At 36.6% G+C, this 14,470-nt stretch overlaps 1 protein-coding gene across 2 annotated transcripts in view; it reads right to left on the reverse strand.

Annotated features, from left to right (window-relative positions):
- The window catches only part of VAV3 (vav guanine nucleotide exchange factor 3), a 148,976-nt gene that overhangs the window by 64,635 nt on the left and 69,871 nt on the right, over positions 1–14,470 (reverse strand). For both annotated transcript variants that reach the window (XM_074546198.1, XM_074546197.1), the window contains exons 12-15: positions 13,665–13,751; positions 13,152–13,237; positions 12,654–12,786; positions 12,212–12,321 (exon numbers count right to left, since the gene is read on the reverse strand). In XM_074546198.1, coding sequence (XP_074402299.1) covers positions 12,212–12,321; positions 12,654–12,786; positions 13,152–13,237; positions 13,665–13,751 — 416 coding nt within the window. The remainder of the gene's footprint in view (positions 1–12,211; positions 12,322–12,653; positions 12,787–13,151; positions 13,238–13,664; positions 13,752–14,470) is intronic.

Here is a 14,470-nt window from a genome sequence, read left to right on the forward strand (position 1 = left end):
CACAAAGAAGCTCTTTTGGTTACAGCATGGAAGCCTTACACGGATATCCTCAGAAGAGAGGGCAAAGCTCTCACAACACAGTAAAGGCAACATTTCATCCTTCTCAAATCTTTCCTCTTCTACTTTCCAACCAGTGAGTATATTGCAAGACAGAAAAAAAACCTGAGTATTATGCAAATATTAATTTTGAGCCTAATATTATTTTCCTCTTCAGAAGAAGGATTTCTTGTTGGTGACAAAAAAAAGAAAGCCAGATGTAATTGTTAGCAAAATTCAAAATTATTGAAACAATGAACAAGATTTATTTTGGGTCTTACACTGGTTTCCTTCACTATCACAGGGGGACAGCCAAGCCCTCCTGCAGACTCCTCAGTCCCTTCCACCACAACCACTGCTATTATGAAGTACCCTAGACAACAAAAAAATTTTTCTATTTCTGCTATCAAACAATCTTGATGAGTGGCCAGAGCAGGAAGTCACCCATATACCAGAAATTCTTAATCTGAAGTAAAGAGTGACACAGAATATGTTCCTCATTCTATTGTAAAACTTTTTTTACAAGCAACAGCAAGGTGGGGAGGAAAAATAGTTTGCCTTTGTCTCTTCTACTTTCTCCCCAGGCAGTTTTAACTTCCCCACTCTAGCAGAGACAAAATGTCAATGTGAATATGTTATTAGGACAATTTTTCCAATTCTCTCCTCAATTCAGCACCAGAGGTTTTATAAGGGACAACCACAAGCGTCCTCTCTTGCACACTGCTGAAACCCCATAACCAGATTTACTCCAGTCACTACTGCAATGTCCTTGGGCTGCCCCTGAGCCCTATGAGCAAAGCTTTCTCTTTCCAATTTACTTCCAGAATATTAGTCCCACTGGGACCAATTCACTGCTACACCACCAAGCCAGAGACCTGCAGGTGTGGATCTCACAAGTCTCTGTCACTTGGACATGCAATTCTTGTCTCAGTACAAGCCACAGGAGCCACAGTTCCAGGGGCAGAATGGCCATCTTCTTCAGTCAGTCCTCCATCTCTGAGCAGTCCCTTTGTCTTTAAAGTTTTGCAAGTCCAGTGTAGAAAAGAGCTACCCAGGTGTCTTATTCAATCACCCTTCGTATCATCAGCCTTAGGAGCACTCTTGGTGCATATGAAATATTCCCCTTCTGAAAATATTCTCTCCACATTTGCAGTGCCATTTCTTTCTACTGACTTGTTCTTTTCAGAAGAGTAAATTGATCATAGGCCAATCTCATCCCACCCACATAATGCAACACCTTTATAAATGGTGTCAGGAAGTGTCACGTTATCAACCAGCCCCCACAAGCTTCTGCAGACAAAATCCATTCCAGTAATCATCTTTGCCTAGATTAATGGCACAGCTGACCACAGACTAATGATACAGATAGCCCAAAATTGTCTTGTCAGACAGGAGCTTATGTAGGAGCTTATTCCGATGCCTACAGAACAAGGAATAAATTCTCTTGACTAGCCTGCCTCAAAACACCAAAAATAATTGTTCATATAAAACAAATCAAACAGTTTAAACTACAGTTTTCTCACACTAGCAGCTAGGATAACACATCAAAGACTTAAAACTCGTGCTTAACCCTCAAAACACAAATATGTCACAATCAAAAGACAAATACTTAAGTCCAAAAAAAAAGCACAACCTTGGCAATCTTGACAAATCTTGTAAATCCTATGCTCTATTTCACAACTCTGAACCTTGATTATCTTTGATCTAAAGTGTTGCCAATGATAGGCAGTGAGGTGTACATCATTAGTATCAAGCAACTTAGATAAGATTTGTTACTGTAATTTCCTTCCATAACAAAACCATATTCTGATGGGAAGACATTTAAATCAGCATGTGTCTGAAGAGCAGTAGAACACCACAGGCATTTGGCTCTCTTATAGCAACAATTTAGGGTTTATCAGCATTCTTACATTCGTGTTTGTTTCCTACAAGGAAAACTATACAGAGTACCTTCCACAATAGGTTGGAATAAACAAATAAATTACATCATCTTCGGGGGGGTAGGCACAAATATTCTTTTACTGTCAGTTTAACTTCCTCTACACAGGTAGGGCTTACAAAATAAAATGCATCAAGAAAATTATTGAACACTCAGCCACAAAACTCAATCTTTTCTACAAAATATGTAATTAATACAGATGTTTCCCAAAAGAATAAATAAAAGGCTGAGAGATAGCTTGGTATATAGCCCCTTCCTCCTATTTTCCCAGGTGGAAAATTAATATATTAAAATCCCATTAATCCCATTAAGTCTTCATTTCCAGAAAGGACATCTTTCTTAATCTATTAAAAATGAAAAAAGTATTGTAGTCTTATTTTATAAATTTTTCTATACTGAGTAGATCTTCCCTTGAATGTTTAGCAGTTCAGATATTTCAGTATTAGCCTTGGAGACCAAGAACTATTGGCTCACGTTTGTCTTGCATGGGCATAATACTGAAAACTTACAGGCTGCCAAATCTAACAGAAATATAATCAAGGGATAAAATGAAGTATTACGTTTGTTAGATTAATTACATCCTTACAGCAAGTTTAAATATTAAATAGGAAATTAATAAATTACAAACCACAGGGCCTTTACTGAAAAAAGAGTGCACAAAAGAGGAAAAGTGGCATTATGAAAATGCAAAGAGTAGAAGCAAATAGAACATGAAGCCTTTGGCTCCTGGTTAGGAATGTCAATCTTGTAGCACAAAATAAGCAACAAGAAGCTATTCAGCAGCACAGAGCACTGTAAATCTACCATCTTATGGTTTCACCTCCAGCAAGGAGTTTAAGGAAGGAGACTTCAGAACACAGCACAAGGGAAAATACTTACTTTTATTATAAATCTATTTACCATTGCATTTAATGCCACCAACTACTAACTGCAGTTCAAACAACCTGCAAGGTCCAGTGCTATCTTGCACTAGTGACCAGTTCTCTCTTTCTCGCTGTATTTTGAGGGCCATTTCTTTTTATTGCTTCCCAGGCAGCTTTTCAATACCAGCTTGGCTTTAGCCATTAAGACCTTAACAGATTTTCCCCCTCCCTGGGTCTAGGCCACTGAAAAGGTGTTGCTTAAACCCACTACAAACAATTCAAATAATGTTGAAAAATTGCTGCTCTGGAGTACTTAATTAAAAACTCAACTTCTCTTTCCCAAACTTTAGATATTTTTAAATTAAATTTGTTTTTCTTCTTAAACTGGAAAGGAAAATGTATTACAGGAAGGAAAAAAATATTGTGAAAAAGTTTGGTATTCCTCAGACAGAAGCACATCCATGCTCAATCCCAGTGTGCAGAGGAAAACAAGGAATGAATGTTTCACACAAAGAGAAATGCAAAAGGAACCCTTTGTAAACAGATCAAGAAAGTTCCTTTCAAAAGTGCATTGCCTGCAAAACAAGAGGGTATCAGCAAGAGCAGGTGCTGAGCCAGATAACCTTGGGTAGATCACTGCTGTTAAATAGAGAGCAAGAAAAGGCCTTGTGAACATTGACTGCATCAAGTCGTTCTTAGAGGACTGATGAAAAACCTCTCAGGTATCACTGAGGCCAGAGATGTTCCTCCAGTCTGCCACAGCTCAGTGGCACTGGCATCTTGGAGAGCAAAGGAACCTTCCCTTCCCCCAGCAGCAATTCCACAGAAGTTTTCTGAGTAACATGAAACAATTGTTTGGGCTGGAAACAGGCTGTGGAGCAGCCATGGGCTCTACATAACCGTGCAGTGCCACAGCTGCCTGCCCTTTGGGGTTGGGAGCTCTCCCCTAAAGGGGAAAAAAGAAACATGCTAGGAAGTTCTAATTATACTGCTTCTTTTTGGGTTTGACTTCTTTTCACAGAAATACTGTTTAGGTCAGGTCTCAAAGATCATTTTCCCACCTTAGTCTCTCCAAGAACTGCAATCGTGTCACAAGAAATTATGCAGAGTTCAGTTGTATGTACATGCTTGAAAAGCATCCATCATTTTGGAAATGCATTATATTTGAAACTGAATATCCATTTCACTTAATTAAAACTTGGCTTTAGAGAACAGTTAATGCATGTATGCCCACCTGTGAGCCCAGAGGCATAACAAATAAGGAGATGCATGAAGTATCAGATAAAGAGTCTGCAGTGAATTGCAATTGTTTTAAGTATTAAAAGAAGAAATACTACAGGGAGCTCAGATAAAACTCCATACCTTGAACTCTCCTCAACTCTCAACCTCAAGTTAGACCTTTGTATTTCAGAGCTGATGTTATTCTACGCTCGATCTTATGCTTATAATAATTTAAAATGCTCCATCCAGAACTGTTCAGAATTATGGACACCCTGAGCACAAACTGCTGAAGATCATTTTCAAGTGTATGTGATGTGAAATCTGATGCTGTACTCATGCAGCATAGATTGAAAAGGAAACAGCACAGGTTAATACATCTGGATACTGGAAGTTTTTATTCCAGGTTTACTTACTGTATAAATAGTTAGCTTCCCTGCAGAAAATGCATCATTAAATCCAGAATTAATGTAACTATTTCTAAAATACCAGCTGGTAACAGAAATATTTTAAGAAGACACCTGAAGTTAAAATTCCTAGTTTGTGCCAAAGTGACCTCCTTCCAAAACTTTAAGCACCTTAAGATTCAGTCATGACAATTGGTACTAAGCACCCCAGAAAATTTTGGAAAACTTTACCACCACTCAAAAAACAAAACCAAAAAGCCCACCAACCCCACAACAATAGGTTACTGTCAAACAGGGCTAAAAGCTCTCAGCCAAATCTCATATGAAGAATTTCATGCAAAACTGGTCCCAGACATGTTTGCCCTCACTCCCTGCTGTAACATGCAGAAGACTCACCCTTAGGATCCCAGTCCCTACAAACAGAGCCAGCCTTACATTTGCACTCTGCTTACTTTACACTCCAACCATTTCAGTTCTGTGCAACTATCACCATTTCACCAGAACATGCTGTCATCTAACAGAAAGGCATTTGTGCAACAAGAAAGTAAGAAGGCAGAGAGAAAGTCACAAATAAGTAATTTACAAGTAAGTAAAATATAAATAAGTATTCCTTTCTGAATCTTTACAAGGATTTTATTATTTACCAAAAAAAAAAAATAAAAAGGCTTTCCTAAGGGATACTCTCACTAGAAGTAAGCAATGCCATTTCACAAAGGATGATTTGCAGCTTCTTTTTCACCTTCTCTTCTCAGGAGCAATGCTGATTATTTACAGCTAATTCACTTTCTCTTTTCCAGCTTAGCTGTTATATATCAGAACCATCTTTGAGAATGCTATTTACTGAAGGAATCAATCAATCAATTCTCCATATGCTAATATTCAAACATTCTGTTTTGTCACATCAAAGTGTCTTCATCAAGAAGACATGTTATAAAATTAAATTAACCATATCACAAGTAAATTTTGCTTTTGATCAAGAACACGCAACTTCTAAGAATTTGCTAGGAAATTTGCTTATTTGATCATATGATGAGTGGCTTTTTTGAGATCAAGGAAATTATCTTGTTAACTTTTTGGAAACATACTGCATTGTTTCAAATAAGATAATTGCTTTCCTTTTTCTTATCAGTCTACTTCCCCAAAAAGCATGGGAAGTGAATGGCTTTGAGCTAATTTATTCCTGTAAAACATTTTTGAACACTACCTGCTAAGAACAAAGCTCTGTCACACATCAGCATTTGCAAATTAACAGCATCTATACTTTACATACATCTATATTCAATGGCTGAACCTTATTTGCGAAAGTTCTAAGTCCTACAAATCCAAATTTACCAAGTTGCCTATATTGGTAAGCTTTAAATATTTTACCATATTTACACTTAACTGAAGATAAATCTGTGTTTTGGAGTCAAACACTCTGAAATTACAGGATTTATACAGCCATCAACTTATAAATTATTAGAGAAATATCTACCTGTGCTAAGAAAAAAGGTAGCATTGGTTTGCAGGGAGAAGCTGTGACATCTATTCATATAACCAGAGTATCAAGACAAACACGTAATGCAGCATTCCATGTTTTAACACTGAAAAAACTCCTTGCACAAAAAAAGCCAATATTAAGATGGTGGTACTTTATTTTTATGATGTCATGTCACTACAAATTTATTTCACTGAGTTTTAAGAAGCACTAATTGTCATAGGAATATTCCTAAGATATTCTAAGTTAAGTTGTAGAAACTTAAGGATTGGGATGTTGTTGGGTTTTGTGACCTGGAAGACAAAACACTGAAGTATATTTATCATCTTCAGGTGTTTACCCACTGTTTTCATAAATTCTTGTTTGCTTTCACATTTTACACTGTCCTTACACTGTGCTCTTAATCATATCCAGCATCTTCACACAGTTCTTGCTGTGTCTGGAATAATCTAAAGAAATTTTATAACTATAAATATGTTGTGAATGATTGCTTATAACCCTGAAAAACATTTGATCAAAACCAACTGGAGTCACAGCAAAGAACAGGCAAGCATTCTTCTTTAACAGACATGAACTTGGCATTCATTTTTGCAGTACTGCAGTACTTCTATTGATGAAAAAACCCCAGGCACATGTTTGCTTATTGCTTTGGTAACCTGTATGAGGTTGGTACAAGTGCAACACCTCTGCAGGTTATTTTAAAAATGCAGCAGACATCTTAAAGCTTTCATGATGCTCTGATAAGAAAGCTTTAATTTAATATGCCAGTGTTCAATATGTCAGAGCTCAAATATTCTTTCAGAAGAAAGCTTAATGCACATGCATTATTAATGCACTAACTGAGGGAACAGATCTATTGCAGTGGAATCTGACCAATGTCATTAGTCACAGAGTGCAAAGCAAACGTGAAAATACAAATGATAACGGGTAAGAGGACACTTTGCATTTACCTTGCATCTTGTACTAGTTTTCTTTAAAATTTAGAAAACCAATGAGCTCTGGATGCAATTTATGTAGTTTCCCAATCTAAATTGTTGTTCACACACTTACCAGGTTTGATCATCAATGAATCTCAGGATTATTTCCTCACTATCAGATGATATGTTCTGTGTCCCTTGAGTTGCAAGGTGTGAATTTATGTTGAATTGAAGCAGCAATTTTTCTAAAACATGTTAGACGCTACCCGAGCTGCTGCACAAACTCTCTAGTGACCCAAAACAAAGTACAGTGTAATTAAAACTAAAACCACTACTTTGTGAAGGCCGTACAGCTTTCATGTCTGACATCTTTTATTTAGTTATTTAAAAGAAAAATCAGATTCATTAACTCCATACAATTAATGCATACCCTAACCACTATAATGAACCTGTTTCCCACTGATTTTTCAGGCATTACTAATTAGACATGACATTAATATTGCTATTTCAGCTATGTCAAAGCAGAAACTACAATCATAGTACTTCAGAAAGTGAAATTTTAACTGTTCCTCTGCCTGCAACATCTTCTCATATATTTCTCAGTTTGTGAAAGGCAATAGCTGAGTAAAGGCTAATTAAAAGGTGTATTACAACACTGTGGCAGGAGACTTTACAATATTGGTTCTGTGTCTTAAAATCCAGCAGGACTAAAGCTAACACAGCCCTGAGCAACCTAAGCCTTGCAGAAGACTAAAGCCAAAAATCTCTACACACCTCTTCCAACTTAAATGCTTTTTTAAATTGCATTTATGTGTAAGATGTTTCTATACTCAAGTCAAAATTGCTGACAGTCATTTTTACAGTGGATTACAAAACCCAGTTGAGAAAGGCTTAATTAAATTAGGAAAGTGGACAACATAATGACAAAATAAATTCAGCACAAACCAGCATAAGATATTACATGTCATATTACACTAATGGATTCAAATATTGTCAGTGGGAAAATATAATCTGCAGCCTTTCATGGGAAAGATCTCTGCTGCTGTGGTGAGGAGAACACACCTGCTTCATGCTCTGCTGTGATCAAGAAACAAACTACACACAAAGTATTTAGTGGATGGAAGGGAGTGTTAAATGTCAGCATGAGACAGATATAGCAACAATCAACAGATTTTCTTTCACTATTTATTCTATCATCTCGTGAGAATATAGAAGAATTAAATTCTTACCAACAATGATGAGAAAAGCAGTTGCTCTTTAATAAGAAATTAAGCCTTGTAATTAGTCAACTAAGTACCAATATAACTGAGGTACATAAATAGAATACATACATAGGCATACAAAAGAGGAGGGACGCTTCACCTTTCAAGCAGTATTTTCTTTATAAAAAGAATGGTTAGCATAAATTCATTGACACAAATATTTGCCAACTACTTATAAAAATAATTATCTTTAAAATCAAAAAGCATATGTAGAAGAGCTTTCTAGACAAAAATATCAATCAACACTCCCACCTTTTAGCATAAGCCAAATAACATGAAAATATTACTTTGTTCCGATTTTTCTGCTGTTTTCAATAGGAGAGGAAAGAAATTAGACAAGATGTGCTACTAGAAAACATAAAAGATTTGTGTCTCGCACAATGAGTTTTTGAGGTTTTAAATGACCTAGTTATGGCAAATAAACTATGCACTTTATCACATTGGTGACAAACTTTCGTTTAATACATGATGTCTCTAATTTGGCTGAATGGGAACAGTAATTTGGCTGTACACTTCTATCAATATTATTCTGGATATGGAATGACTTTGCATTTAAACTAGTGCTATTTGACACGCTAGACCAAATTTAAACATTCCATGGCTGGTAACAGTAGTCTTTGCAGCACTATGTTTGCAAATATGCTTATTTACCCTTGCATCATCCACTGCTATGAACAATACCAAAATAGCAGGAAAAAAATAGCAACTGCTCAAGATGGCCACAGTCACAGTTATGCCCCACATCTCTTCCAAGGCAATAAGCAGGTTACACCCTCCTGTGCATGCAGAATGTGCATTCACAGCAGTGAGAGAAGAGGCACATCAAGGCAGAACTCGGGCACTGGCAATGATGGCTCCTCTTAAAACATCCTCTGTGGTTTCTGACAGACAGCTTTAAGAAAACTTCTCCAATCCACCAACAAGAGTTTCCACTTTAAGAGCTTGACTGCAACATTAACTATGCTGCCCCAGTGTCCTGCTTCAGTTTATTGTGATCTAGAAAACCCAGTACTCCAAAAGAAGCAGCAATTTTGGGTTGTAAACAGTAAACCTTTTTTTGGGGATCTATAGGTAAATGAGCAGCTGTGAGTATTACTATGCCTAGGTCAACAGCATCAAAATCAATGCAGCCAGACCACAGTATCATTGTTGTATAAGGATGTGCTGTATTAAGAGACCTCAAGAAGAACCATGAAATTCTTAGAAGAAAAAGAAATCGGGGTGTTTGGTATATTATATATTTTCTAAATAAAGCAACAGTCTCAGGAAAACAACAAATACATACTGTGGGAACAGAGCTGCCATAAAAACAATAAATAAATTAAATAAATAAAAACTATTTACTCAGTTTCCTATGACCAGCAACCAAGCATTTTCAACCTCCCTCAAAACAAAACTCACCACACACTACACTAACAGAGCTGGCTAAGAGGTAGAATATTTTCACAGGTTTTTGAAATTAGCTTTCCAAGAGAAATCTACTACTCTGAAAAGTAACACTCTGGAAAGAGCACTGGGGTTTCATCAAGCCTTCCTTTAGGGATTTTCCATACCAAGTATGCCTAATGTATTCCTGCCCTCTGCACCTAAATCAAGTCCAGCCAGCAAAGCAGTGTTCTCCTCTATTTCATACTTCATCAATAAATTCCCCATATCTGGGGAATTTCAATAACACCAGCATCTCAACAATAGTGCTTTTTCAGCAACTAAACTATCATCACTGTTTCATACACCAGTATAAACATCTACATTCCCCCCCTCAAAAAGAGAAATTACAGCCTAGCTGAAATAATTATGCCTTTTAGTCTGTTCTAGTAGCAACAAGGTTAATTTTTACTTTAAAAATAATAAGAGAGATCCTAGTTTGTTCTCTTATTATGTTCTTCGATTAACACTTGCACAAACTACAAAGTAGTAGATCAACACACTGCTATCCCAAAGGCATTGAAATTTCTGTCTGGAACTCAGTAAACAATATCACTTCTGATAATCAAAACCCAAAGTTATTCACCCCTTGAATTGTGCTGGGTTTGCAGTCTTGTAAAATTTTAAGTAATGAGAAGCATTTTGCCCATGGAAGTAGTAATTATATTGAATGCAATGAATAAGAGCACAATTTCAATCACAGCTACGTTTCAGAACAGAAAAATATCTAAAAAATCTTTTAAAAAATCTATACAGTAGACAATGAGAACCCTGAAAACTACAAATGAAACCAATGGAGAGACCATTCCACACATTCAGCTTGGTTTGTTCCTAAATACCAACTCTTGTGTCTAACCATGCACTAGAAGATCATCATTGCTGCATGCACCAAGGAATGTTTTGGGAGAGATGCTGAGGGAAACATGCAGTGAAGTCAAGCCCATGTAACAGAGTTGGGGATAAGCAATGAGAACTCCAAAAAGGATAAAGCAATAATGCCATTGCACCATGTTGCCCCTCAGCCCTGATGCTGCTGCTCCAGCCCCAGTGCCTTAACCACACAGACAGAGGTTAAACTAGAGGTGTGGCTTTACAAGAAAGACAAACATCCATGCAAGGCACCACCACCCATTTTCAAAGACCAAGTCTATCTGCCAGAGAGGAAAGAGCAGCACTTGCCAAGCACAGAGGTTCCACCTGCTCTGCTCCCACGGGCCAGCAGCAGCCACAACCCCTGTGACAGAGGCACATTGCCAACAGCTGAGCAGTGCTGGCTGGTGCCCAGCACTGAATGAGGGCAGAGCTGCACTCACACAGCAACACCAGGAGGGGCAGGGGAGAATGGTCCTGCACACAACCATAGACATGGCTGGGAAGAATTGGTTAAAAAAAAAAAAAATTCATAGCGCTCTTCCCACTCTTCTTAGCTCCTTGCCTGACTTCTGCTTTATTTGGTTTTTTGGGGCACTGGGCCAGGATGCCTAAAGAGTGATGAAGAGTCACATTGCTGAAGCTGATAAGTCTGAGTGCCTCACTTCTCACACACATGTTAAGTAAATATAATTATGATATTACACAAAGCACAGCAGGGAGAGCAGAGGGACAGAAAGAGGTAGACATGAAAATAAATACTTCCTTCCATCCCCAATTACGCCACCCAGAAATTTTTGCCAAAACACATGTCATTTTTGCTTCAATAAAAATCAGCAAGATGGGAAATCTAGTAAACAGGCTTTATTGTATCTGTACAGCTCAGCTTCTCCTTCCATATATTTCTGTTAAATCATTAACACTCATCATACTGAGGTTTTTTAAAAATTTATACATAATTTTTGAGGAGGTTTCACTCAATTCAGCTCACAATAGCCTTTTTCCTGAATCCACACCCCTTTACAACCATGTCCAAACCCACCATTGCTAATGCTGTGTTCACTAGGAGCCTCTCACTCCCCCTCACACTTTTTCTTTCCATAAAGCAAGCATTACCTGTCATCCAAATCCCTTGTGCGTGCTTTAAATTTAATCACAATACCCAAAGTGTCAATAATCATGTTTGTCTTTCTGACAAGAATCAGAAATGGAAATAAAGTTCATGCTGCATAACAATAATGTAATCTGCAGTGCTGCAACTGAACACTTACTTTTCAAGAAGTCTAAAGCAACCTCCTCTCACTTTAAAACATACAAAGGAAATCAGCCTTTTGAAACTAAATCTAATATGCCAAGCAACTTGATTCAGCTGCTAACTAATAAATTAGATAAAACCTCCTAGGAAAGATGCCAGCATCCCCTCCCAAACCACCAGCATCACCTTTCAAAAACATACTTCAATTAGTCAAAATTAAAATGGGATAGGAAAAATGTCACTGTTCTGATATTTATTGTTAATATAATTATTATTTCTTCATGGCTGCTTAAGACTGCATTACTACAACAGTTTCAGCATCAAGGTTGGAAAATACTGCATAGCCTACAGTGCCCTCTTCCTTTTCCAAGAGGAATTTCAGGGAAATACTGTTGATGAAGATGTCAATCAGTTGTTTCTCAGAATATCAAATAAAATAGATAACTAGACTGTATTAAAACATGAAAAAATTTCAGTATAGTTTAAGCAAAATTCTTACATGAATGATGAATGTGATTCTATCTTAATAAAAATATACTTACAGAGCCATCTGAAACTGTTCAAGCCATTTTTTCTTTAAGTCTTTAGTTTTGCAATAAACTTCTAAACCATTTTCACCTTGGATATGAATGAGGTAGAAGCCATAAGACCACTGCATAAGAAGATTGGGAATACAAAAGTCATCAGTTGTGAAGAACAAAGAAGGAAAAAAAACCTAAAAAAAATAACAAAGCATTTGTATATTCCTTAATTCATTAATTTTGGGAACAGTAAGACTACTTCATTGTGTTCCCTTAGAATGACTTACTCGAACATTTAAATTACCTCAAAATAAACAAAGTTGAAATCTAAATATTCACGCCAGCTTATATTTAAAATGAAAAGCATCTTAAAGAAATTGTACTTACATTTTGAACTCCCACAAAATGCTTCAAATTCTTGCTAAAAGTAAACATTTTACACGAATTAACAACAAATATTTACCTTCTTATTTTCTTTATCAGTAGTAGGGTTGTTTGTAATTTTGTATTTCTGAAGATCTATTATTTCCTTCATTTCATAATTATCGCCTCTCCGTTTACAAACAATGACAGCTAGATCAAACAAGAAGATATGCCTATGAAAATACAATACAGAGATGGTTAAAATCACTCCAGAAAGCTAACACCAGAAAGTCCTAATTTACACACTTTTGCCAGTGGCACTTAAAATTTTGAAGATGAAGAACTAAACTACTGGCTAATAAAACCAACATTTAAAGTACTTTTGCTTAAGACCAACTCCCTGTAAGGGACTTAGTGATCTCAGACAATAACACAATAACTAATTTTCCATTCATCACTTTGCACATTCACAGTGGCAGACAGATTCTGTGAATGCCCAGTGGAATGGAAAGCCCCCAAGAATCAGTGAGCCAACCTCCAATCTAGCAAGAGTTACTTCACAGGTTTCAATAGCCAACACCACAAGTTATGCCATCACCTGTCTTGCCTTGCACGTTTGTCTAATGTTGTTATCCGTATTTCCCCATCACCTTGAGGTCTGCCATATTGTAAGAGGGAATGGTTCTGAAATAGAAGTAAAATGTATGATTCCATACAGCAACAGTGTGAAGACAGCAACACATTCAAATGTTAGACCACTCACTCCTTTTACTCCCATAAAGGACTTCTCAGACCAGGAAACATCTTTTCCTTACTAACATACACTAAATACTATAAAGAATCAGCCCATTCATCTTGGTCTTCAAATGGGAAAGGTTTTCCCACTACAGAAACATCTGAGAGTCACTGTACACTTACAAACATATTTAACTACCAACATGCAGAACAGTGAGATTTATGTACTTTAATAGAATTCTAAACCAAGCAAAACATACTTCTACTTAAATATTACCAAGAATATTATAAAATCCTATGAAATGAGGATAAAATACATCAATATGTTTGATCAAAAGTGATTTTAAAATTATATGTAAATTAAAAAATCACATACCAAATTCTCTATTGATAGTTGAAATTGTCTAATTTCCCGAAGTGTTTCATTATCTCTCTTTACTTCATTTACATATTGAGCCAAGTCCTAGAGTATCAACAGCAAAAGAGAGGAAAATAATAACTTCTCTATAACAGACTGCTGTAATGGATTATTTTGACAAGTTTATTTCTAATTTTATCTTTGTCTTATCTACATATTTAGTAATTTTATTTGAAAATCTCTTGGATGTTTAAGAATTAACAATATGTATGCCTAAATAAAGAAGGAAAAAAGTGTCTGCATTTGTTAATAATAGTTACAACGTTCTTCATGATATCTATTGAAACATGAACTTACTATCAAGAAAGAGGGAAACAAGTAATGAATTCTTAAAAAGAGCTTGTTTTTTCTGAATTTCCTTAGTCTTTTATTTTCAAGATTAAAGATGGAAACATAATTCATGCAGCTCACTACTGAAAAAGCACTCAACATCCAACCTCGGAGGTAAATAGAAGATAAATAGAGAACATAGCAGAAAACATCTATAAGGCAGCTGAAAAGCAGAATGCAAGGTGTAAATGAATCATAAACCTGGGTGCTTATAAGCTACAGCCCCAGTAGGGGGATCTTGCTCTCACTGCTGCACAGCAGAGAGAAGCCATTACACAGCAGATTTTAAAAGGGGCTTTTGAAGGGATATACTACCTGAAGTCACAGGGTGAGATCATTATTGTGCCCTTTACCAGAACATGTACTGTACACATTTCACTAAGGCCTTTAAAATGCTCTGAAGATGCCTGAGTAATAGTGACAATTTGCTGGGG

Source organism: Zonotrichia albicollis, chromosome 8 (assembly GCF_047830755.1).
Source record: "Zonotrichia albicollis isolate bZonAlb1 chromosome 8, bZonAlb1.hap1, whole genome shotgun sequence".
Classification (NCBI taxonomy): Eukaryota; Metazoa; Chordata; class Aves; order Passeriformes; family Passerellidae; genus Zonotrichia; species Zonotrichia albicollis.